Raw genomic sequence first — 27,574 nt, forward strand, 5'->3', positions numbered from 1 at the left:
ATTCGGTGGCCTAGGCTAACGCTCTAGCGGCAATAGTTTAGATGCTACAATGATAAATGATGAAATGGAAATTCAGTTCATAAATTGTGATCATAAAGGTCTCTGTAATGGTGAACATGAAACAATAATTGATGTTGCAAAAATCCAGCTCACATTCTGATGTCCTTGAGGAAATGAAATTTGCCATCCTTACCCAGTCTATTCTAATGTGACTGCAGACACAGATCAATGTGGTTGACTTTTAACTGCCCTTTGAAATTGTGTAGTGTGCTACTCAGTGTAACTGTAATTATGAGTGGTCAGCAACACCCAAATATCAGAAAAGAATAAAAAGAACAAATCTAAAAAAAAAGCAATTATCTTTCAAACACAAAGCCTTTATATTTGCTAGAAAATGTGTAATGGGCAATATCCTTACAGTTGGATGTTTGTCATTTTACTTAGTAAAGCAGTTTTGCGACGTACAAATTCAGTTGATGAGACCGGTGGGATAGTCTGGTATTTAGCCCTCTGCTTCCTTCTGGCTTGGTTGATAACTGTGGTGGCGCTATGTCAAGGAATCAGATCTTCAGCAAAGGTAAATGTATTTAGCAAAACAGAATTAGAATTTTGCGAAGAAGGTGTAGATTCTTGCACCAATATGTCTAATTTATTGATAAAACTGTTCCGTTTCGTTCTGTATCTTTAAGATTTCTGTCTCACTCTATCTGTCGTTCTCCAGTCCTTTGCCTTCCTCCCTGACTTATTGTACTCTCCTGTCCACCTAATGTTTATTACCTCTGAATGTCTATAACTCTCTTCTCAATTTCTTTCCATATGTTTTCTTATAAATCTCTCATTTCCTGATGTTATGCTGTTAGACCCCTAGTCAGTCAGTCAGGTGCTTGGTGTGATCAGACTTAAGGGATCTGTATTGACGAGTCTGGAAAGGCACCTAGCCAGTGATTCCAACATCCCATGAGAGATTATATTTAAAACAAAATAACTGCTGGCAATTTTCAAATGCAGTGCATTCTGCCCTAACTGTTTCCTCTGCCTGTGGTGTGTATGAGACAATGATGAAGAAAGCCAAAACTATCTATTTTTTTTGGATCTTGATTATCTTCTCTTTCTCTTGACCAGGCCACTGGCTTGTATCATGTTATAGTTTGTGGTTTTTGTATAAAGTGCTAAAAGGTACAGCTGTTTCATGGCTGGGAGAACTTTTTTGGAGGTTCACAATCACAGTTACCTAATATAGGCAGTCGACGATTTATAGCAAATCTCTAGTTGTTTGTTGAGTTAGTTAAGAAACAGCAGTTTAGATACATACCTTAGCTAATTGGGTAAATAAAGTACACGACCCTGACAATTGAGAATGTCCCATTGATCCCAAAATCATTCTGTAAAATAGAGGAGTAGAGGCAGTGTTCTCAAATGTCTTGCAGTCTTTTGGTGAGAGCCGTCTTTGTTCATCACTTGGGCTGATGCAAGGGACCTGTTGGTCTTCTGTCATGAAGATGATGGCTCGTTCCTGCACCCTTGCTCATACACTTATCTTCTCACTTATCTCTTTTAGTGTACATTACTTTAAGCACTGGCTGTCTCTGCTGTGTCAATCCCCTCTTGGCCAGTGACCGTGGGCACCTGCTGTTGATGCCAGGATGACCTGTGCCCCTTGCCCACCTCAATTTGAAAGTTAGTCTTCATGCATTTATGAACAAAACCTTCTTATTTTGGAAAACACTGCGCTCGTAATAGTGTCGTGTGATGCCCAATAAATCTTTGTTTACAAGAACAGAGAATACTGGAGAAACTCAGCCAATCTGGCAACATCTATGGAGAAACATAGAGATAATGTTTTGAGTCTAATATGACTCTTCTTTAGAATTGCAGAATTACAGAACTTTTGCTTATGCTAATAGAAGCTTAGTTACTACTGAAACACCATTAGATGTAGTCTCATACTGCATAGGTAATACTAAATGGGGAATAATGAGTTACCATAGGCTTAAGGGGACTTGAAAATCCAAATGGAGTAACGAGCCATATTGGTGTGATCTCATGTTGTTAGGTAAAACATGTCTATGTTTATCATGAACCAATGAAAGTGACAAAGGACTCCATTTGACATGAACTCCTGATTTTAAGTCATTGGTTTAAAGACTGGATATATGATTGTTATACTTGGCCCATTGAATCTGATTTGTTAATTGTTAAAATAGTCTTTTGAATATGTGCATAAATTTGCTTAATGTTTCATTTTCTGTTCTAAGCCTTGACATTATGTAAACTTTTCAACTCTATAGAAGTGTTCTATTTAACGTCTGTGCATTGATAACAATTATATTAGCTCGAAATATAATTCTATTCGCTTTTCAAAATTGTAAATCTTATACAACCTATTAGATCAACGGTGTGGTAAGGAAGCTTAAGAATTTATTTTTCTTGGTTAGGTCGTTTATTTTACCGCAACATGCCCTTATCTGCTTATATTTATGCTAATAATTCGAGGAGCTACCCTGGAGGGTGCCCGGAATGGAATTGAGTACTATCTTGGAAAGCAGTCAGATCTCTCAAAATTGGCTGAAGCTGAGGTAGGCATATCAAAATCATCTGTAGATTTCATCAACACTTTTGAAACAATTATACATTTTGTGTTATTTTTCTGAGCTATTTTTGCATATATAACTTGCAAACTTCACATTTTAGTCAATCTGATTTACCTTAGTTACATTTTAATCTGTAGCACACCTTTAGTCTCAGTTAGTTGTAATGTTTCCTTCTGATCTCTTCTCTCCATTAGCGTGGATTTGTTGCTCATGGTTTTATTACCTGTTCTGCAATACTTCATATGTAGTGTTAAATTTGATCTTACGATTTGTTTGATTCCAAAGACTGGGGATGAGAACTGATGGAGTCTGAAGTTTGATAGTAGCTTGTGTTTTTAAGTTTGGAAACTTTCAGAGAAAGTTACAGGAGCAGAAACTAGGGTACAAAATACCAAGCAGTGTGCAGGAAAGAAAGCTGAAGAGAGTCAGGGGCTGGAAGTAAACGGTACATGTGTCCAACTTTACTTATCTATCAGGTGTTTTCTAATCAACCTGCTCAAGGATGTTATGACACACCCCGTTGGTGCAGGTGGGACTTGAACTCAGGTCTCTTGGATTGTAAGGTAAGGACAGTAAATTTGCAAGAGTCCTTTAATTTCCCTGCAGGATATTTTTAATCAAACTGCTCATACTATATACATCTGAAACAGGTGGAACCTGAACCTAGGCCTCCTGGCTTAGAGATGGGGATGCTACTGCCGAACCACAACAACCCTTTTATTTCTCTGCTATTCACATTATTAAAATCCTGTGCAACCACTACAGTTAAGCAGGTGAACCACAGATAAATCAATACTGAAAGCAAGAAATTTCCAGGCTTTTTGTCTTAAGCGTTTATAACAATGAAAGGCTGAGATGAAGTATCTTACTATTTGCAAAGACAGTAATGATTAGGAATAGTCCATTCAGGATGAATGAGCTGCATTATTAATCTATTTGTTAATTATGTATTAAAATAATTTGTCCTGACATACAGGGAAGAGCATGTCTATGTTGTTTCAATTCTAATTTATTGTATCTTGCATTCATCAGGTTTGGAAAGATGCAGCAACACAAATATTCTATTCTATTTCCGTGGCCTTCGGAGCTATAACTGCATTATCATCTTACAACAGATTCAACAATGATTGTTACAAAGATGCAGTCATTATTTCTTTTGTTAATTGTGGTACAAGTCTGTTTGCTGGATTTGCCACCTTTGCTATCCTTGGGCACATGGCTTATGTACAGAATAAGCCTGTTCAAGAAATTGTGGAGTCAGGTAACTTTTTTAGTTTCAATATACTGGATTGGAGTGGAGCGGGGAAAGGTTTCTGCAAGAATTCCCTAACTTGACCACCATAACTCCAGCGAAGGTGTGGAAGGTGTTCATCCGTCCCATACAGAATTTTTGCAAGCCAACCACTGAAGTTACTCCTGCATTTGTGTTTGTAACAGTTTTGAAAAAAAAAATATTTTGGAATGAAGGGCTTAAAATTCGCAGTGTTTCAAGGTTCCAACCTACTGTTGTAACAGAAGCCACCTTTCAAATTTATTTGTAGACCCAAAGAAGCCAGGGAACATGGATTTTTACGTTATGATATCATTCTGATTACTCATGAACAATCTGTTGCACAACTAGATAAAACTTTTCTTTGGTTTGCATGCCAATTGAGCTTTAATCGAATGGAATACCTTGTGGTTTGAAAGCAACTACTGCAGATGCCAAACGTACTGAGTGGGTTCAGCAGTATCAGTTGAAAATAAAGAGAAATAAAGTTCTGACAAAAAAATCTTATCTTGAAAGGTTAACTTTGTTTCCCTCTTCATGGATGCCAGTTGGATGTCTGTGTTTTTCCAGCATTTTCTGTTTTACTCTGGTCTGTAGTTGTCACCGGTTGATGTGGAGGTGTGCACAGTTGCTATATGTGTGGGGCCAATAATATCTTGTACCTGTGGAAATCCAGCCAGAAACAGAAAAATAAGCAGACGCTCATTATAGCTAGTGTCTTCACAGATGTTGACACGTTAACCTGCTCTGTGAAGCAGATCATCCATGACTGGTCTTGTGGATTTGTATGCAAGTCACTGTGGAATTCCTGGACTCATTTTTGTCAGAGTACGGAAGGGCCAGGGGCCAAAAAAAAAGTACAAATCATGTTTGAGAAACCTAATAGACCATTTTGAGGATGTGACTTGCAGGGCCAATAAGGGAGAATTAGTGATTGTGATGTTTTGGATTTTCAGAAAGCTTTTGATAAAGTTCTCCAGGAGATTAGTAAATAAACTTGAAATTGGACAGATTAGAGTATACTATCACAAATTGAGGATTGGTTAACAGACAAAAAGTAGAGATAAGGAATAAGTGAGTCATTCTTGGGTTGGTAAGCTCTGACCAGTAGGATACCACAAGGATCAGTGCTTGGGCCTCAGATCTTCACAGTCTATTCAATTATTTAGATTGGGGGCCAACTGAAATGAATCCAAGTTTGCGAATGATGCAAAGCTTGTTTGATATGTAAGTTGTGAATTTAATCTGTTAACTTTAAGGCCATCCACTTTAGTAGGGGAAACAAAGGTGCAGGAGCCTTTCATGGATGGAAGGAGATTGAAAAGTGTTATCTCCAAAGTGACCTTGATATCTTTGTTCTTAAGTCATTGAAAACTATCATGCAGGTGCAACAAACAATTTGGAAGGCAAATTGCATGTTAGCTTTTATCACATGAGGATTTTAATACAAGAGCAAAGAAGTCTTTCTTGAGTTGTATCAAACATTATAATGAGGCCAGACTTGGCATATTGTGTGCAGTTTGCCTGAAGAAGGATATATTTGTCATAGAACAAGCGCAGTAAAGGTTCATCAAACTGATTTCTGGGTTTGTCCTATGATAAGAGACTGAGGGGACTGTGTCTGCATTCTCTAGAATTTAGAAGAATGAGAAACAGTCGTATAGAAAGTGGCAAAATTCTTGGAGGTAGACAAAGTTGATGCAGGAATTATGTTTCTCCTGACTGTGGGATCTGGAAGCGGAGTCTGAGAATCACAGTCTGAGAATAAAGGGCAAGCCATTTAGGATTAAGATGAGGAGGATGTTCTTCGCTTACACAGTGGTGAATATTTGGAATTCTCAACCCTAAGAGGGCTGTGGAAGCTTAGACATCAAGTCAATTCAAGATGCAGATTGATAGATTTTGATTTAGTAATATTGCTAAGAGATTTTCAGATAGTTTAGGAGTATGGCATTAGGATAGATCAGCGATGATCTAGAATGTTGGAGCAGGCTGTAAGGCCTAAATGACCTACTCTTGCTCCTTTATTTCTATGTTTAGTGAGTAAGGAGACATTGCTGGATCTGATGCCCAGGGACTAAAGTAGGTCAAAGTGGATCAGGTGGTAGTGGGGAAATATATGAGTGATGAATTACCATGATATTAAAGGATTAGGTTAGCTTTGGAAAAGAAAAAGGAGCAGGTGGAATAAGAATATGCAATTGAAGGAGGGTAAACATCATTAAAGTGAGGGCAGATCTAGCTCTGGTAAATTACAGTTGAAAGTCTTGAAACAAAATTACAAAGGAACAATGGAAATAGTTCTGGTACAGTTAAGATAGATTCATTTAAGGGACAAAAATCCAGAGTTCACTAGATGTTGAAAGAGAAAGTAAGATGAAGCTTGAAAAAATTGTGTATATAAAAAGAAATGGGTACTTTGCATCTGTCTTTCAGTAAAAAAGGGTGAAGTTAGGATACTGGATGAGATAAAAAGAAAATTATTAATATGAGGTATGGGCTAGGTTAGCTGCACTTAACTTTGATTAGTCCATACGACTAGAAGAGGTATATCCAAGTACGCTAAGAAAAGTAATGGTACAAATTGCAAGGGCATTGGTGTTTATTTTTATTCTTTCAACAGATATAAGCATCAGTTTTTACTTTCCACCCAAAATTGCGCATAATTGCGCTTGAACTGCCTTCTTAAACCCTAAAGCCCATATAGTGTAGTGCATCGACACGACTTTTTGGGAGAGTACTCCAGCTTTCGGACCCAGTGAAAGAAAGTTAGTTCCAAGTCAGGTTTGTGAGTGACTTAGAGGGGTACTTGTGGAGTGGTGATGTTCCCATTCATATTTTACCTTGTTCTTTTGTGTGATAAAGCTAGTGGTTTTGGAAACTGTTGTCAAAAGAGGTTTGACAAGTTGCTACAGTGCATTGTACAGATACTGCACTCTACTGTCATATTTCTACAGTGATAGTGAAGGATTGAATGTTCAAATTGTTCGATATGATGCTGATCAAGCAGGCTGCTTTGCCTTTGAAAATGTTGAGCTTTTTGAATTTTATTGAAGATATTCTCATCTAGGCAAATGGATAGTACTTCACTACAATCCTGACTTGTTGATGGTGAACAATATTTCGGGTGAGGGGAAGACAAGAAATGAATTATTTGCCACAGAATTCCTAGCCTCTGACGTGCTCTTGTAGCCAGTTTCTAAAGGCTTATTTAGTTAACTTGCTGGTTAGAATCAACCCCTAGGATATTGACAGTAGGAAACTCAATGATGGTAATGTCAGTAAATGTCATGGAAGGTGGCCAGTTTCTCTTCTTTTGGAAATAGCCTCTGGCCCTTGGATGTTGCAAATATCACTTATGATTTCTGTTTTAAATAAATAACAGTTTACATCTTTCTCCCCCTAAGTATTGTTAATGAGTCCATATCATTTTGTTTATGGTTTAGGTTTAGGTTTGGTTTTTATTGCCAACCCAGAAGCACTTGGACTCCTGCCAGTATCATCACTGTGGTCCGTAATATTTTTCTTAATGCTTTTCACGCTGGGAATTGACAGTCAGTTTGCAATGATGGGTAAGAAAAGTAACATTTCATTTTGGTCTACCTGTTTCAATCTTTATGAAAGGAAACTATATAATCCAGTTTTGTGATTTTTTAACTTAAATAATCTTTTTACAGCATGTCTTGCCTTTATTTATCGTCAAATGTTAAAATGTATTTTCCTCCCATTAAAATTGTTATGCTAAATTTTATGCAATTGGAAATAGATTTATCTCAATATTGAACATAAAATCTGAAAGAACAATTGCATAGCGTATACTGGGAAATTGGTCAATTTGAGAAATATCATAACAAACTGTAAACATGTCAATCACAGAAAGATGTCTGAAAGCACTTCATATTTATGGAAAACATGATAACTGTGAGAAGGAATCAACAGGGTGTAGAGAATGGGGTGGATTATATTTGAGCAATAAATGCATGGTGAAGAGAAAGTAGAGATTGTTGAAATAAAAGGGAGAAAGGAGGCACAGCAGAGGGATCAGGCAATACATTTCCAGAGAACTGGAGCTATAAGGATGAATGTTAACATCTTGGAGCATATGGATTTGAGTGTGGGTGGTGGGGGTCAAAAGCAGAGCAGTTCAAAGTTAAGAAGCCAGCTGGAACACAGCAACCTCTAAATTCCACTTCAGTGCTTTGATCGGCATGCACATACTCACCTTCCTGAGTTGGAAATATATCACTGTTCCTTTCCTATCGCTGGGTCAAAATCCTGGAAATCCCTCCCTAAGGGCAGCGTGAGTTAACCTACAGCATGTGTACTGTAGAGGTTCAAGAAGGCAGCTCGCCACCACATTCTCAATGGCAACTAGGAATGGGGAATAAATGCTGGCCAGCCGACAACGCAGTCATCCCATGAGTAAGAAAAAAACATATTGGAGCAGGTAGGACTCAAACCCAGGCCTTCTGGCCTAGTATTAGGGAAGTTATGACTGTGCCACGCAAACCCTCTGGACTGCTTTACTTTGTTTTTTTTAATTTTATCTCTACTCAGAAGTGCTCCTTTACATAACTGAATGGTTTGGGGGTTTGCATTATTTTTGTTTTTACCTGGAAATGTCATCATACACAAACAAATGGCTTTCCCAGCAAATCTCCATGACTTTTTTTAAGAGTATTAGTCATCACCAGTAATCACTGGTGCAGCCAATGAGAAATTTATATGCAAAGCTTATTATGGGCAGCGCAAACTGTCGTGATTGTAACAAGGTCAGCCATATGGACCTCACAGAGTATGAGTTCCCTGATTGGGGCTGTTAAGCTGGTTCAGTCAGGGAGCCCTGACTGACAGATAGAACAGAAGTGTCAGACATCCTGTTTGCTGTGCTGATTCTGAGGGATCTGGATCAGGGTTGAGGACTCTCCCCACTTAAATAAAGGGTAACTTGGTGATTGGATACCAGCCTCTGTGGAGTTATTTCATAAACCATCAAAAGTGAGAGAGGGCAGGAGGGAGAGCAGGAAGGGGCTAAATCAAAATGGAGTTGTAGGGGAAAATTACACTGTGTATCCCCCGCGGTGTCTACCTCTCTCTGAAGGCATTTAAGGGCAGTAGGTCTGCTCTATTTTCTTTATCTGTTGGCCTGTTTTTTATTTTAATATACTCTGAGGTGCTGTTATGCACAACTGAGCGACTTTCCCATCACCATGACTCTTTTTTTCATTCGTTTTAAATGATTAACCACAGCCAGTAATCACCAATGTAGCCAATCAGTTATTTACAGCAAAGCCTGGTATGAGCAATGCAAACCATCACAAATGAGTGAGAGGTAGGGAGAGAGGAAAGGGACTAAATTAAAATGGAGTTGGAGGGGGTGGGTCTGCTTTATCAAGTGGTCAGTTTGTGAGTTCTAGTTGGACAGGCTATTTCCTGTTACCAAGGGAACTCACACTCAACAATCTCGATAAGGAGATTAATTAGTCATTTCCCTATGGGCCTTGTAAGGGTTTTCATGAAGTTCACTTTGAATTTCTACAGGTTAAGTTGTAAAAAGTGGCAATTTTAAAAACGTGCTTCATAGCTGCAATTTGTTATTTTGTACACATATTTGGACTGAACCAGAGTGCATTGCAATTTGATTTAAACAATAAAAGTACGTGATGACTTTACCTTTTGCTTTCGAAGTTTCACCCCCTCCCCTAACATCTCAAACTGGACATTCCTGAGACACAGAGATATACAGCATGGAAACAGACCCTTTGGTCCAACTCATCCGTGCCGCCCAGATATCCTAAATAAATCTAGTCCTGTTTGCCGGCATTTGGTCAATGCCCCTCTAAATCCTTCCTATTCATGTACCCATCCAGATGCCTTTTAAATGTTGTACCAGCCTCCATCACTTCCCCTGGCAGTTCATTCCATACATGCACCACCCTCTGCATAAAAAGGCTGTCCCTTTGATCCCTTATAAATTTTTCCCCTGTCACCTTAGGCCCATGCCCTCTAGTTTTAGATTTCCCCACCCCTGGGAAAAGATCTTATCTATTCATCGTATCCATTACCTCTATAAATTCACCCCTCAGCCTCCAATGCTCCAGGGAAAATAGTCTCAGTCTATTCAGCCTCTCCCTATAGCTCAAACCCTCTAACCCTGGCAACATCCTTGCGAATCTTTTCTGAACCCTTTCAAGTTTCATAACATCCTTCCTATAGCAGGGAGACCAGAATTACATGCAGTATTCCAATAGTGGCCTAACCAAAATCCTATACAGCCACAATATGAACCCCCCCCAACCCCACCCACCAACTCCTACTCTCAGTGCTCTGACCAATAAAGGCAAGCATACCAAATGTCGTCTTCACTATCCTATCTACCTACAAGTCCACTTTCAAGGAACTATGGACCTGCACTCCAAGGTCTCTGTTCAGCAACACTGAGGTGGTATTGACCATTAGTAGCAGCAGAATTGTATTCACCAACAATTTGCAGCCTCATGGTATGACAACATGCTTTACTCAAACATTCCCTTAAAGCAGCGAACCAACCCTAGTTCAGCGAAGAGTGTGAAAGAGCATACCAGGAGCAGCAGCAAGCACATGTAAACATGAGGTATTAACCTTGAAGCTACAACATAGGACTGTGTGCATGCTAGACAGTGGTAGCAGCATTGCACATTGAATTCTGAAGAAGTCTTATTGAACTTGAAATATTTCCTTCTCCACAGATGCTGCCAGATCTGTTGGGTTTCTCCAGCTCTTTCTGTGTTAGTTTGAGATTTCCAGCAGCTGCAGTACTTAGCTTTTACTTCAACAGAAGCAGCATGCTGTGGAGAGCACTCAGTGATCCTACAGCCAGCAGATCAATTGGATTCTCTGTGGACCTGCCACATCAGACCATGAATAAAGCTGAACAAATAATCTGGAGAAGGATGATCCATTAATATCTGCAATTATGGTGGAACTGAAAACACCAGTGCAAACTTGCTGAAATATTTGTAACTATTTTGAGGCTGAAATGCTGTGTGGATGTACCTTCTCCTGGGCTTCCCAGCAACACAAACACCAGTCCATGATTTCAAGAAACAACTGGAAGCACTAGATACCGCAAAGGCTATGGGACCTCAAAGCATCCCAGATGTAGTACTGAAGGGTGCTGAATTCCAGAGGTGAGGTAAGAGTTACTGCCCTTAACACTGAGCAGACTTGGTCAAGTGTAACAGCAATGATCCTCAGCAACTTTGGTGTCAATAGGAGTCAGGGAAAACTCGTGACTGCTTGAAGTCATACCAAGAACAAAAAAAAGATGGTTGTGATGCCAATCACCTCAGCCCCAGAATATCACTGCAGGCATTCCTTAGGATATTGTCTAGACCCAACCATTTTCAGAAACTTCATCAATGATCTTCTGTTAAATACAAGATCAGAAGTAGGAATCTTGTCTGGTGATCACATAACGTTTAATACAAATTGCAATTCCTCAGGTACTAAAGCAATCCATGCCCACATGCAACAAGCCTCTGCCAACATTAACAGTTTGGCTAGATAAGCCACAATTAATATTTGTGACTTACAAGTGCCAGACAATGACCATCTGTTATCATAGAGAATCTGACCATTTCCTTTTGATATGCAATGGCATCACCATTGCTGAATTCTGCACAATCAATATCTTGGGTGATACCAGTAACTTCACATAATCAGCCATATCAGTACATTGTCTATGAAAGCAGGTCAGGGACTGGGAATTTTGTGGCAGTAACTCACCTCCTATCTCCTCAAAGTCAATCCAATGTCTACAAGGCAGATGGCAAGAATGTGATGGAATATTAAAACTGAAAGAAGTGCAGATGCTGCAAATCAGAAACAAAAACAGAAGTTTCTGGAAAAGCTCAGTGGATCTGACAGCATCTATGAAAAGAAATCAGAGTTAACATTTTGAGTCTGGTGACCTTTCCTCAGAACTGATGATAGCTAGGAAAATGTTGGTTTATATGCAGAAGATAGGGTGGGGGAAGGGGTTAAGGAGTAAATGATCAGTGGGGATCGAGCCCAAAAAGAGAGAAGATAGTTCAAATTCAATAATTTTATGGCCTGAACTCTCCCGTCCCCTAGCGTCCAACCCCACACACCAGGCCTTGTTGGCACACAGTCTGCCATTACACACTGCCTATTGCTAGCCACTAACAGTCTCCATTAACAGCTATTCACCCTCCTAGCCAAATCATTATCCACTCCTTTGTCTGTCCAACTGTCTTTTCTTGTTTTGGGCTCTATCCCCACTTGTCATTTTGTCCTTATCCCCTCCCCCCACTCTAACTTGTGCATATAAACTGACATTTTCCTAGCCACCATCTCTGGACCCCGAAACATTAACTCTGATTTCTCTTCACAGATGCTTCCAGCAGCTTCTGTGATGGAATATTCTTTGCCCAACAGAGAGCAACTTTGAATGCTCTCAAGAAGCTCAACACCATCCAGGACAAAGCAGCCAGTTAGTTGTCACTGTCCAAGTGACCATGGGCCCAAAATTAGAAAGCAACACATATCTGGATACACCCCTCAGTGAGGCCTCAGCAAAGACTTGCAGAGAAGACTTACAATAAGACTTGTGCCTTAAGACAATGCAGCAATCCAAATAGACCAGGGAGAAGATCTGCCTGACCCAACTTCATGGAAGAGTGCCAACCCTACATTGGAGAAGGAGGAGATTCCAATGGAACCGGTTCAAACATGTGGATCATTGTGAGTGGTATTATTTCTCAGATGGGTAGAGCTAGACAGAGAGTAAATATTGTGGGAATTTGGGAAATGCTTACATAGTGTTTTAACAAGGAATATTTTATTAATAAAATCAAGTTGACTGCAAAGAGAATTCTGTGTACCTTTGTCTGCGTCATCAACAAGAACACTTGGATAAAATGTTTTTAATACATAAACTGATGCAAGGGTCTAAAGCGCAGATAACATCACCTAATCCACCAACTTAAATGTTCACTGCCTTTACTATCTACGCCAGTGCAGTAGTGTGTATATCCACAAAATGTATCGCAGTAAATCTCCAAAGTTCCTTCAATAATGCCTTCCAAACCTTTAATGCCTAGAAGAGAATGGGCAGCAGATGTGTGGAAACATCAACCAAGCTCTCCAAGTTGCAATCATCTTGATTGGCTCATTAATATCTAATTTTAAAAACAATTCTTTCACAGGTCAGAGTGTTACTGTCAAACCAGCATTTGTTGTCTATCCTTAATTGCTGTTGAGAAGGTGGTGGTGAGCTGCTTTTTTAAAATGCCCGCAATCCACGTGAAGTAAATAAATGCACAGGCTGCTAAGTCAGAGTGAAAACGAGCTGTTAGTTTAGCAGTCTCCAAAAAGATGCCAGAGCTGGGGAAAATATCCTGAGTGGTTTCGAAGAAAACTCCAGAAAGAGAAAACTGCTGGAATGGAAAAGAAGCTACTGAAGAGCAAGTAACATACACAACACACAAGTGCCAGATAATGGCCATCTCTTACAAGAGAGAATCGAACCATAACCCCTTGATGTTCATTAAGGAGTAGCGATCATTGAAGCCCCTCAGTCAACATCCTGGGGGTTACCATTGACCAGAAACTGAACTGGATTATTCATATAATTACAGTGGCTAAGGGCAGATGCCAACAATCCTTTGCCGAGTAACTTGCCTCCTGACTGACCAAAGCCTATCCCCCATTTGCAAGGTGCAAGTCATGAGTATAACTGAATATCCTCCACTTGCCTGAAAGAATACTTGAGACTTTACACCAAATAGGCTAAAGCAGCCTACTTGATTCGCACCATACAAACACCCATTCCCTCTACCACTAACATACAGTAGCAGTAGTCTGTATCATCCAGAAGGTGCACAATAATAATTAACTGAGACTCCTCAGACAGCATTGTCCATGACCACTACTATCTAGAAGAACACAGGCAGCAAATACATGGGAATTCCAGCACGTCAAGTCCCCCTCTTAGCCATTCACCATCCTGACTTGGAAATATTTCACCGTTCCTTTAATGTTGCCGGATAAAAATTCTGGAACTCCCTCCCTAATGGCATTTTACACCAACCTATAGCACATAGACTGCAGCAGTTCAAAAAGGCAGCTCACCATCACCTTCACAAGGGCATCTTGGAGTAGGCAATAAATTCTGGGCTAGCTAGTGACACTCACATCTTTTGAAAGAGTAAAAGAAAACCCTTGCATTTGATCTGAAAAAGAAAGTTGCAGAAACCAAATGAACCACACCAGCTGAACGAGGAACTTTAAAGTGTAACAGGATGACCCTTCACTGAGGTTTGACTATTTGTAAGATTGTTGCTGAGGGTAAAAGGATTGAAATTTCATTTCTGATGTTAGTAACAAGACCATTTCATGGTGAAAAGTAGTTCATTTTTTTCCCTTTATGTGCAATGAACATTGATGTTATTTTGTGGAAATTACATTAGCAGCTACTTGTGAATATGTTCAGTGACCAATCATCATGGTTAAAAGCAACAAAAATAAAAGCCAAGGTCTCACTCTGGGACCTGGCTTATCCCAGTATCATTAGCAGCTGGATCAAAACACAAGCAGTCTGGGCAAACTGAAGGCAGGAGTTAAAAAAAAATCACAATATCTCAATATAGGCAGAAGAAGCAGACTCTAGAGACCACATGATACAACTTATACTTGAGAAAGAAAGAAGGAAAGGAATAAGCAACAATATAAATAAAAGTGAAAAGAGCTTGGGGACCCCAAACCGTGAAGCTGAAACAAACATCTGAGAGACGGTGAGAAGCTTAGAGGTTGCTGGCTTATGTGACTCGCATAGACACACTCAGTCATTTATTCACAGTGATCTTCTTGTGACCCGACCTCTTTCCCCTGCTCAACACGCCAACTTTATGCATCACAAAATCAGCTTCTTTTGATCATTCTGCTACATTGGCATCCCTTTCAGTCAATCCCCGGGAGGTATGTGAAATGTACTTCTACCTGTCAAACTCGTTCTTGAGAGGAAAGTGCCTTTTCAATTCAAAGTCTTGCACATTATGAACAGGAAGCATGACAAGTAGGTGAGTAAATATAAAATTCAAAAAATGTCAAAAATCAAAACCAGAAAATGTAATTTTGAAAGTACAAAGTACAAGTTGTACAATGACCACACTCTGCACATTAGTTATATTTTGGCAGACTCCAGGAAACTTTCCCTTGTTGAAAACCCCAATGTAATAAAATGAAAACTGACTATTCTTTCATGTTTTGAGGAATGAACTCTGGGCTTTGGCAAGGCAACTCATTCTGTCTTCCAGTTTGCATTGTTTTAGATTACATAGAAAGAGCAGTAAATATACATATGATCTAGAATATGAATCAATTACTGATATTTGATTTTTTTTTACCAGAAACAATTACAACAAGTATAGCAGATGCACTGCCTAATTTTATGCAATCAAGATACCTTTCTGTGGTAATCGTCCTTTGTCTATCATTCTATTTCCTTGGTCTCATATTTGCAACACAGGTATGGAATCCAATCATTTTAATAAAACGTCATTCTTAAAATCAAAAATATAATGATCATAAATAGTGTGTATTAAAACATAATATTTTTATAAAAGTGAGCCTAATCTGCTATAATGAAAATGTGACTTTGAAAGGTACAATTCTTGAGATTTCACTTGCTAAGATTAAGATAAGTATAACTGATCAAGGTCCACCTGTAAAAATACATGCTATTCTTTAGTACTTTTTCAATGGCTGATAAACCGTGTAGTTCATATATAGAGCTACAACACCAACTGCTCCAATACAGGCTGCCACAGTACCCTACTAGCATAGGCTGTGAGAAAAACAGTGACACAGTGAAAAGGTACTTAAGTGACCACTAATTAGCAAATTGTTCATGCAATTATAATATGCATATTATTTGGTCAAGTTATGTGATGACAAGTTAAAGCTGATGTAATAATCACACAAACATGTGCTGAGACCCTCTGTGGTGATATGATGCATTGTAAATGGGGAAAAAAAAACTAACAAAGTGTGTCACTGACAAAGACAAGTGTACATTAGAGAGAAACATTGGATTACGCAGGCAAAATCCTCTGCTTAACAATATCATAGGAACATCATCAGCATAAATACAGTTATGATTCAAGGTGAAAGCACACCATCCCCTTCTCAGAGCAATTAGGCTAGGCAGTAAATGCCCAGCATCATCCACTTTCAGAGAATGTTTTATTTAACAATAAATGAGGAAAGTGAGCATAAATGGTTACAATACCTCTTAATGCTGTAATCCTGTACCATTCACAGCAAGCTTCAGTAATGTTCACACCCAGGTAAAACCAAAGAAAATATAAAAAATCCCCATTGAACAAATTCAGGAAAACTGGAGAACCTCTTTGCATTAAGAACTTCTTAAGGTGAAACATGAGTAAAGGATAAATGACATAGAAAACAGCACATACCGTGGGCACGAATTATACGTTCAGAATGAATACAAACATCTGCTGCCCCATCACCACACAGGGATTCTTCACAAGAAAAACAGAAATTGCTGGAAACGTTCAGTGGTTCTGGCAGCATCTGTGAAGAGAAATCAGAGTTAACGTTTTGGGTCAAGTGACTCTTCCTCAGAACTGATGGTAGCTAGTGATTTTTCAGTTGTGAGCCAGTTCAAAATGTTTTCGAACTGAAGTGGAATCGGCTACTATAATATTCTGATAATAGTGATCAATTTTTGAGTTTGACTTCATTCACATACTAATTTACAACTGCACTGGGAAATTTAGATAGGTTTTGGGAAGTTGTAATGAGAGCTTGATCTCTGCTTCTCTAGGGCATAATCTTCAATTTACGATATAACTGGAATCAAGTGGAGGCTGGTATGATTGCAGTTTGCCTAGTCACTGACTGTACCACATGTGTTTTGGCTATAAGTAACATAGTTTAATATCTGGTTTTGCTGATGGAGAACCTTTGAATAAACTTTATTTATTTTATATTGTTGCAACAATGCCTCCCGAACATTTGGTGTTATCTTTCATGACATGGTAATCAGAATTTTCAGGCTCATGATCAACTTGATATGTCATTAAAACAAAACTTACATGTCTAGTGCCTTTAATGTACTGCAGGGTCTCAAGTTGCATCACAAAATAAGAAACTAATTTAAATGAGGACATATTAGATCAGAGGACCAAACATTTGGTCAAAGAGATGACTTAATGGAGAAAGATCTCAAAGATACCAAGAATTGCAGATGCTGGAGTCAGAGTCAAATGAGAAAAATGAGGTAAAGAGGCAAAGAACTGTACAGAGGGAAGTCCAAAGCTTGGGGTCTAGGTAATTGAAGGCATATCCATCAAAGTTGGGTTATTAAAATTGAGATGTACAAGAGACTAGAATTAGAGGAGCATAGATATCTTAAAGTATTGTGGAGCTGAAGGAGATTACAGAGGTAGGGAGATGAGAACATGGAGAAGTTTGAAAATAAGGATGAAACTTTGGAAACAATCATACTGCTTGTCAGGGAGTCAATGAAGGTCAATGAGTAGATGGAACGTGAAGTAACTAGACTTGCTTTAGAACATAGAACAGTACAGCACAGTACAGGCCCTTCGGCCCACGATGTTGTGCTGAACTTTTATCCTAATCCTAAGGTCTATCTAACCTCCACCGCTACGTTATACTATCATCCATATGCCTATCTAATAGCTGCTTAAATGCCCCTAATGAGGCCGACTCCACTACCCTCTCCAGCAATGCATTCCATGCCCCGACCACTCTCTGAGTAAAGAACCTACCTCTGAGGTCTCCCCTATGTCTACCTCCACTCACTTTAAAACTATGCCCCCTCGTAACAGCTACCTCCACCCTAGGAAAAAGTCTCTGGCTGTCTACTCTATCTATACCTCTGATCATTTTGTACACCTCTATCAAGTCATCTCTCATCTTTCGTCATTCTGAAGAGAAAAACCCTAGCTCTCTCAACCTTTCCTCGTAAGACCTTCCCTCCATTCCAGGCAACATCCTGGTAAATCTCCTCTGTACCTTTTCCAACGCTTCCACGTCTTTCCTGTAATGAGGCAACCAGAACTGGACACAATATTCCAGATGTGGCCGAACCAGGCTTTTGTATAGCTGGAGCATAACTTCACGGCTCTTGAATTCAATCCCTCTATTAATGAAAGCGAACACACCATATGCCTTCTTAACAACTCTATCCACCGCTTTGAGTGAAGGTAGGGACAGGAGAGTATCAGATAATCTTCAATTTATTATTTATTATGGGAGACCAGCAAGAAGTAAGTTGGAATTGTCAAATTTAGAGGTAACATAGCATGAATGAGGGTTTCAGCTCCAAATGTGCTGAGGCAGGGATAAAGTCAGGTTATTTAATGAATTGGAAATGGGCAGTCTCAATGATGGCACCAAAATGAGATCAGAAATTTATGATCAAGGCTGCAAACAGACTAGATTAATTTCACATTGTTAACAGCAGATGGATACACTCAGTGAGGAAATGGAGCCTGGAGCGGAAACCAAAAGACAGTGGCTTTGGTTTTCTCGATGTTTAATTGGAGGAAATTGCTGTTCATCCAGTACTGGATTTCAGATAAGCCAATCTGATAATTTAGCCACAGTGGAAGAGTTGACAAAGGCAATGATGAAAAAGTGTGGGGTGTCGTCCACATGCACGTAAAAATCTCCATACTATCAGACAATACATCTGATGGACACTATTGAGGTGAAACACAAGAGGGTGCCAGAGACAGGTCCGCAGATGTTTGAAGGCCCTCCATGATGCAAACTTGGCCCCACTATTTCTCAATCTATGTATTACATCATGCAAATAAATTTCAGAGTCTACGTGCTGCCCCCATCTTCCACTTCACTGGCAGTTTTGATAGGTGAGGAGGCACTCGTAAAATGTAGTATCTATCTAACCAGCTGCCCCAATGCTTATCTCTCTGTCACTGCTTTTCCCACAGTCCATACCAGTAGGGTACTGTGGCAGCCTTTACTGGAGCAGTTGATATTGGGCAATAGGGGACCTCTGTTAGAAGTCACCTGTGACCATCAGAGGCATCTCCCCCACCACGACCTCCCACCAGCACATCATTCTACCAATCGCTCTCCCTTAACCCTCCTCCCCTTCCTCTGGCCTCACAGTCTCAGTCCCCAACTCAACTCTCCTGATAAATACCCACCCTACCAACTTGCTGTCCCACTGACACCCAGAAATATCTGAAAAATTTGAACAGATGCTTGTTTGGGAATATATTTAAGTATTAGATGTAACAAGATTTTCTATCAGTCTGGGTCCATTCTTCTAAAGTGCTTCTGTTGCCGTTTAGGCTAATCTGCCACAATTTGATTTCTACCTGTTGGCTTACATAACTAATGTGTGGCAGTGCCCCTTTATTAGCCAGCATTCACAGGGATCCATTTCAGATCTATTGCATGTTCCGCTGAGATTAGCTGAAAGAAATGGGCAATTAGAAATCGTTAAATATGCATTCGATATATGAGCAGAAAGCTATTGTTATTGTACAAGACCTAATGTGCTTTCTTCAATTTTTAACGTTAATTTAGTGGGGTTAATTATTTATCTAGCAATATCATTAACAGTGATTTCTACCCTGGAGTATTTGTGGACATGTTTACTTGAAGAGAATGAAAAATATTGATTAAGTGCAGAAAATTTGCTCATAGAAAATCAACTCAAATATTTATATAGTTCAATGAATATGTCCTGCATAGTGAAATCAGGTATGTTAATTCTATCCATGTAAGATATATGGCATTTATAGCTGTCCCACATGGTGTTGCAACTGAGTAAACAAGCTGAGTGTCAGTACCCATTCCTCTTTATGCAAGTTGTAGCAAATTCCATGCCAGACAGTAAATATAAATTATTTTCAGATTCAGAATTAATTTAAAGTAGAAATATCTGTAATATGGATAGTTGCTATTATTTTTGAAAGATTATCACAGAACCACAGAATGGTTACAGCATTAAGCAGTTCATTTCACCCATTGAGGCCAAGAGGAATTTCGATAGTTCAACTCCCCTTCCTTTTCCTCATTAATGGTTCTGGTCTCTTTCAAAAATCATGGTTGAAGCTGCCCCCAACACAACTTCAGGCAGTGCATTCCCAATTCCAAGATCTGACTGTAGAAAATATGAAATTTACATTGCTTTTGGTTCTTTTGCCAGTTATCTTAAAACACCTTCCTCTGCTTCTCAGCCGCATCATCAGTAGGAAATATTTCTCTCCATCTACTCTGGCAGAACTCTGAAAATGTGCTTCACTATATTTTTCCCATTAATTGGTGACTGATATGAAACATTCTGTAATATAATGGTACCTCTATGATTATTAAGGAGAGATAAAACAAAGTTATAGTTGAATGATTGATAGTTTAGGTGGGCAAACGTGCATAATAGAGAGTGATTGCTGCCGATGACAACTACTTTAGGATAAAACCACTTTTTTAAAAGTTCATTTGTGGGATGTGGGCATCACTGGCTGGCCAATATTTATTTCCCACCCCTAGTTGCCCTTGAGAAGGTGGTGGTGAGCTGACTTCTTGAACCGCTGCAGTCCACCTCCTGTGGGTTGACCCACAATGCAATTAGGGAGGGAATTCCAGGATTTTAAGCCAGCGACAGTGAAGGAATGTTGATATATTTCCAAGTAAGGATGGTGGTGACATGGAGGGGCACTTGAAGGTGATGGTGTTCCCATATATCTGCTGCCCATGTCCTTCTAGATAGAAGTGGTCATAGGTTTGGAAGGTGCTGTCTCAGAATCATTGGTGAATTTCTGCAGTACATTTTGTAGATAGCACACACTGCTGTTACTGAGCGTCGGTGGTGTAGGGAGTCGACGTTTGTGGTTGTGGTGCTAATCAAGCGAGTTGCTTTGTCCTGCATGGTGTCAAGCTTCTTGAGTGTTATTGGAGCTGCACCCATCCAGGCAAGTGGGGAATATTCCATCACACACCTGACTTGTGCCTCGTAGACAATGGACAGGCTTTGGGAAGTCAGGAGTTGAGTTACTCACTGCAGTATTCCCAGCCCCTGATCTGCTCTTGTTGCCACTGTGTTTATGTGGTGAGTCCACTTGAGCTTCTGGTCAGTGGTAACCCTCAGGATGTTGACAGTGGGGGGTTCAGTGATGGTAACACCATTGAATGTCAAAGGCAATGATTAGATTGTCTCTTATTCATGATGGTCATAGCCTGGCATTTGTGTGGCGCAAATGTCACTTGCCACTTAAGAGGCCAAGCCTGGATATTGTCCAGATCTTGTTGCATTTCAGCATGGACTGCTTCAGTGTCTGAGGAGTCGCAAATGGTGCTGAAAATTGTTCAGTCATCAGCAAACATCCGACTATGATGGAGAGAAGGTCATTGATAAGGCAGCTGAAGATAGTTGGGCCAGGCACGCTTGCCCTGAGGAACTCCTGCAGAGATGTCCTGAAGGTGAGATGATCGACCTCCAACAACCATAACCATCTTCCTATGTGTCAGGTATGACTCTAACCACTGGAGAGTTTTCCCCCTGGTACCAATTGATTCCAGATTTGCTAGGGCTCCTTGATTCCATACTCAGTCGAAGGCAGCCTTGATGTCAAGGGCTGTCACTCTCACATCACCTCTGGAATTCAGCTCTTCTGTTCATGTTTTAACCAGGGCTGTAATGAGGTCAGGGACAGAGTGGCCCTGGAGGAACTCAAACTGAGTGTCACTGAGCAGGTTTTTGCTGAGCAGGTGCTGCTTGATAGCAATATTGATGACACCTTCCATCAATTTAATGATGATTGAGAGTAGACTGATGGAGCAGTAATTGGCTGGGTTGGATTTGTCCTGCTTTTTGTGTAAAGACATACCTGGGCAATTTTCCACATTGCTGGATAGATACCAGTATTGTAGTATACTGGAATAGCTTGGCTTGGGAAGCAGCAAGTTCTGGAGCACAAGTCTTCAATCCTCTTGCTGGAATGTTGTCAGGGCTCATAGCTTTGCAGTATCTATTGTCTCCAAATATTTCTTGATATCACATGGAGAGAATCGAATTGATGAAGACTGGTATCTGTAATGCTGGAGGCTACTGGAAGAGGCTGAAATGAATCAACCATTCAGCACTTCTGGCTGAAGATTGCTATGAATTCTTCAGCCTTATCTTTTGCACTGATGTGCTGGGCTCTTCCATCATTGAGGATGGGGATGTTTGTGGAGCCTCCTCCTCCAGTGAGTTGTTTAACTGTCTACCACCATTCACGACTAGATGTGGCAGGATTGCAGAGCTCAGATCTGATCCACTGGAGGTGGGATCACTTAGCTGTACCTATCACTTGCTGCTTATGCTATTTGGCATCCAAACTCTTTGGATAGTCCTATTTGGTGGCTTCATCAGGTTGACACCTCATTTTCAGTTATGCCTGTTGCTGCTCCTGGCGTGCCTTCCTGCACTCTTCATTGAATCAGGGTTGATCCCCTGGCTTGATGGTGATGGTTGAGTGGAAGATATGCAGAGACATGAGGTTGCAGATTGTGTTGGAGTACAATTCTACTGCTGTTGATGGTCCACTGCACCTCATGGATACCAAGTCTTGAGTTGATAGAACTGTTCAGAGTGTGTCCCATTTACTACGGTGACAGTGCCACACAATACCATGGAGGTTATTCGCAACATGAAGATGAGAATTTGTCTCCACAAGAACTGTACGGTGGTCGCTCATACTAACACTGTCATGAACAGATGAATCTGTTGCAGGCAGATTGATAAGAATGAGGCCAAGTATGTTTTTCGCTCTTGTTGTTTCTCTCACCACCTGCCGCAGACTCAATCTAGCAGCTATGTTCTTTAGCACCCAACCAGCTCGAGTAGTAGAAAGTTTCCTTGCCCATGTTTAACTTGAAGCCATGAGACTTCATGGAGTCCATAGTCAATGTTGAGGATTCCCAGGGCAACTCCCTCCCGGCCATATGCCACTGTGCTGCTACCTCTGCTGAGACTGTCCTGCCGGTGGGACAGGACATATCCAGGGATGGTGATAGTGGTGTCTGGGACATTGTTTATAAGGTATGATGCCATGGGTATGACTATGTCACGCTGTTGCTTGACTAGTCTGTGAGACAGCTGTCCCAAATTTGGCACTAGCCTCCAGATGTTAGTGAGGAGGGTCGACAGCTGTCTCTGTTGTTGTCTTTTCTGGTGCCTAGGTTGATGCTAGGTGATCCATCTGGTTTCATTTCTTTGAGACATAGTAGCAATTGATTGGTTTGCTAGGCCATTTCAGAGGGCAATTGAGAGTCAACCATATTGCTGTGGGTCTGAGTCACATGTAGGCCAGGCCAAGTGTGGATGGCAGTTTCCTTCCCTGAAAGACATTAATGAATCAATTGGGTTTTTCCGACAATTGACAATGCTTTCGTGATCATCAGTAGATTCTTAATTCCAGATTTTTTTTTTATCGAATTCAACTTCCATCATCTGCTGTAGCAAAATTCAACCCAGGTCCCCAGGACATTAGCTGAGTTTCTGGATTAATAGCCTAGGCCATCACCTCCCCTTGTAGATCATTGGTTCTTCCATACTTATTGAATGCATTAATTATAAATATTAACAGCTCTCCAGCAGTTTCTGACAATTTAACAGCTTTTCTGCATAGTTTGATGTATCAACTATGAGTAGTTGAGAATCATGATGGAATTTAATGCTAGAGGAAGTGCTCCACGATGTTGACAAAAATTGACTTGAAATAAACCAATCAAGCTAAATATTTTAGCTTTATAAGTGCTGTGCTGTCTGTCAGAAGAGAAACACAGCAAATAATTTGACACCCGAATGAAAATATTAGAATACTGATAAACATGTGCCAGTGGTTCTCCAGCATAGCCCAAAGGAGCATTTTTTTTTATTTGGTAAAGTACAATGTATATAATATTTTGAATAGTGTGACTTTCTTAACATTTTTGCCAATATTACGTTTTTAGGCTGGTATTTACTGGGTGCACTTATTTGATCATTACTCTACTGGTTTGACTCTACTTATAACAGCTGCGTTGGAACTTGTTGGTATAATCTTCATTTATGGTAAGTATAATGCAGTACCATGCAATGCAAAGATTTATTTTTACCTCTGCAGGGCTGGAATAAATCAAATAGATAGGCCAACTGAGTTTGGTGACTGCTAAATATCAGTTTACAATTCTCAGGGCAGCATAGTGGCTCACGTCAGGGACCTAAGTTCAATTCCTCCCTTAGGCCACTGTCTGTGTGGAGTTTACACATCTTCCCCGTGTCTATGTGGATTTCCTTCAGCTGCTCCAGTTTCGTCCCACAGTCCAAAGATGCGCAGGCTAGGTGGATTAGACATGCTAAATTGCCCATAGTATCCAGGGATGTGTAGGTTAAATGGGTTAGCTGTGGGAAATGCAGGATTAGGGTAGGGGCATTGGCCTGTGTGGCATGCTGTTCGGAGGGTCAGTGTGCACTTGATGGGCTGAATGGCCTGCTGCCACACTATAGGGTTTCTAATGACAAAACAATCTAAAATGTTTTCCAGAAATTGATGGTACAGACTATCTCACTGAATCGTCCCGTTAGACTTATTCATGCACAACTAAATTTTAAAAAACAGAAGTATCTGCAGAGTTGCTGTTGGCACATATTAAAAGCAACAATTTATATTAATAGAGTGCTTTTAACATTCAAAATGTCTCAATGTTCTTCAAAAATACTGAGCCATATACAGAGATCTTGGGAAGGATGACCAGAAGCTTGGCAAAAGAAGTAGGTTATAAGAATGCCTTGGAGGAAGAAAGAGAGAAAGAGAAGTTTAAGGTGGGAATTTAGTGTGGGACCATGGCAACTGATAAAAATTAGAAATTCAAAAGCCAAAAAGTGAGGAGTACTTACATTTAAGAATATTGTATATCTGTAAAATAGGATAGAAATATGAAGGAGAAGGATATTGAAGAATTTGAAATTAAGGTTGAGAGTTTTGAAGTTAAGGCGGTGCTAATCATGAACCAATATTGATCAATGACCACAGGGATGATAGGGGAATTAAATTTGATGTAAGTTAGGATATGGGGAGGGCAATATTTTAGATTGCCTCAGGTTTGAACTATGGAACTTGATCAGGAATGCATTGTTCCTTCTAGATGTGATCATTCGGACTGCATGAATAAGGATATTAGCAGCAGATGAGATGTGGTAATAGTAGAGTGAGGCTATACAATGAAGGTTCAAAGAAGTGGTTTTAGCATTGCGATGGGTATATGATTGGAAGGTCAACAAGAATAATTTGGTTCAGTGTCAGACAGTTGCCTGGGAGAAGGATTGTTTCATAGCTAGGGAGTAGAGTTTGAGGCCAAGAGTGACTTTGGTATTTCCAATGACTTTGGTATTTCCAATATTTAGTTAAAGGAAATTTTAGCTGATCCAGCACTCAATGTTGCTATGGAGTTTGGAGAGAAGTGATGGTATGTTAGAGTTGGTTGTCATGATTGTGTAAGTAGAACCTGACATGTTTTTTGGATAATATTTTTGGGAACTGCCTGGAGATGAGAAATGTGAAGCATATAAAGATGTGCCTTTTGTTGACATGAGAACTAGTAGTGTATAATCAGAAATAGAAATCATTGGAGGTGATGTGCTGACTCCAACTGGATAGGTAATAAGGGAACCGAATGCAAACGTATCCAGCTGAATTATGATGGGGAGGTATTGGAAAAGTAGGATGCCGACACCGGTCTCAAAAGCTGCAGATAGTTTGCAAAAAATGAGGAGAGTCAGTTTGCCTTTGTCTCTGTCACATGAGGTATCATTTGTGTGTTTGATATGAACCATTTGATACTGTGGCAAGAGCTGAAACCTGAACAACAGAGCAAGCTGTGTATGTCCTTCAATGTGATTAAATTTGGAGAAATAAACAGGAACATCTGATAAGGAGGATCAATAGAAGCTAGCAAATTTAATGTCAAATCAGATGCAGAGAGGGCATTAAAATTGAATTAAGAGGAAGATAAAATTTTAAAAGATAAGAGTAAAAAAGAAGTTTTAAAATTTAATGTTTACCATCTTTCTTAAAATTATTCATAATGTGAAGAAATGAGATTCCAACAATTAATTGTTTACTTTCTGGACATGACATTCTTTGGTAATCATTAGTGATTGTATTGTTAAAAGGTTACTCATGTTTAAATTAAATATGCCATAGACAATTACGTTTTTGTTAATGTGCACAGGCAACAACTTTGTGAAATTCATGCAGTGGTTAACCTAAGATGTCAGTTTCATGAATTTACTTTAGCAGTGCACATCACCAGGAATTTAAGAAACATCATAACTTACAGATATTTACATGGTATCTCTACCTCATAAGTTGCTGGTTGGTTCAAGCATTGTGAACAGTATTCAGTACAAGTACACTGTTATTTTTCCAGCAGCCCTGATGAACTGTTTTCTTGCATGTATGTTTGTGTTATACAAAGAGGTCACACAACCGAAGTAAGCAGTCACCTGAAAAAGAAAGATGGTGATTATCTTTTCCTTCTTATCTTTCACAGGGGGAAACAGATTCATTGAGGACATTGAAATGATGATTGGTAAAAAGAGCTGGTACTTCTGGCTGTGGTGGAGAATATGTTGGTTTTTAATTACTCCTTGCCTGATAACGGTAAGAAAGTTTACGTCATTTAATGATTTAAGATTCAAAAAAGAATGTGTATGTGTAGTGGTTGGATCAATATCAGCCTGGTGGATCTCAGAGAATATGAGTTCCCTGGTTGAGGCTGTTAACTTGGTCCAATCAGGGAGCCCTGGCTGCCAGATAAAAACAGCAGTGTCAGGGTTTCTGCTCATCTTGGAGCCAGCTTAGAACTAGCTGGGTCAGTGTCATGTACTAAGCATGTCTAAATAAAGGGTGACTTAATGACGGGATACTGGCTCTTGTGGTGTTGTTTCAATGCACGTGCTCGCTTATTCTACATCTAATCTTTGTGGAATCATTTCAAACAGGGAATCTTACTCTGGTCGTCTATCACATTTCACCAACCACGCTATGGATCGTTTGAGTACCCAATGTGGACAGTGCTGTTTGGCTGGTGTATATTTCTCCTCTGTATTATTTGGATTCCAATTCTGGCAATTGTGAAAATTACCCAAGCTAAGGGCTCCAACATTTATGAGGTAACCGTATAACTATCTTAAGTATGAAACAACTATTCATATTGAATCTGAGAAATGAATGACACTGAAGAAGAAAACCATTTGGCCCATTTACTGTGCCGGTTTAAAAACTGCTAGCGGGCATAATCTCACTTTACAGCTCTCAGTTTATTTGATCATGGGATTTGGGTGTTGCTGGCAGGGCTCGCATTTATTGCCCATTCTTAATTGTCCTTGAGAACTCATGGGCAGCTGCCATTTTGAATTGCTGCAGCCTATGTGAGGTAGATACAGACCACCACAGCCTAGATCGACCTAATAAATGATATTAGGAATGATGTTCCTTTCACAAAATGATATTGACATTGCATGATTATCTTGAATTTTTCTAAGAGCTTTGCAGTGATGTTTTTGATGCAAACACCAAAGAATTTACTTATGGTAGATTTTAAGTGAATTGGCTGTAGTTTCCTGCTTTCTGGTTTCTTTTTTCAGCAAATGAGATTTGTT

General features: G+C 39.8%; 1 protein-coding gene across 1 annotated transcript in view; it reads left to right on the top strand.

The window, feature by feature from the left end:
* Window positions 1-27,574, top strand: part of LOC109919927 (sodium- and chloride-dependent neutral and basic amino acid transporter B(0+)-like) — a 42,502-nt gene that overhangs the window by 11,667 nt on the left and 3,261 nt on the right. Inside the window, exons 4-11 of the mRNA XM_020519962.2 lie at window positions 445-577; window positions 2,436-2,576; window positions 3,624-3,852; window positions 7,308-7,433; window positions 15,273-15,391; window positions 23,884-23,983; window positions 26,464-26,573; window positions 26,915-27,085. Of these exons, the coding sequence (XP_020375551.2) occupies window positions 445-577; window positions 2,436-2,576; window positions 3,624-3,852; window positions 7,308-7,433; window positions 15,273-15,391; window positions 23,884-23,983; window positions 26,464-26,573; window positions 26,915-27,085 (1,129 nt within the window). The remainder of the gene's footprint in view (window positions 1-444; window positions 578-2,435; window positions 2,577-3,623; window positions 3,853-7,307; window positions 7,434-15,272; window positions 15,392-23,883; window positions 23,984-26,463; window positions 26,574-26,914; window positions 27,086-27,574) is intronic.

This window comes from Rhincodon typus, chromosome 19, assembly GCF_021869965.1.
Source record: "Rhincodon typus isolate 14 chromosome 19, sRhiTyp1.1, whole genome shotgun sequence".
NCBI lineage: Eukaryota > Metazoa > Chordata > Chondrichthyes > Orectolobiformes > Rhincodontidae > Rhincodon > Rhincodon typus.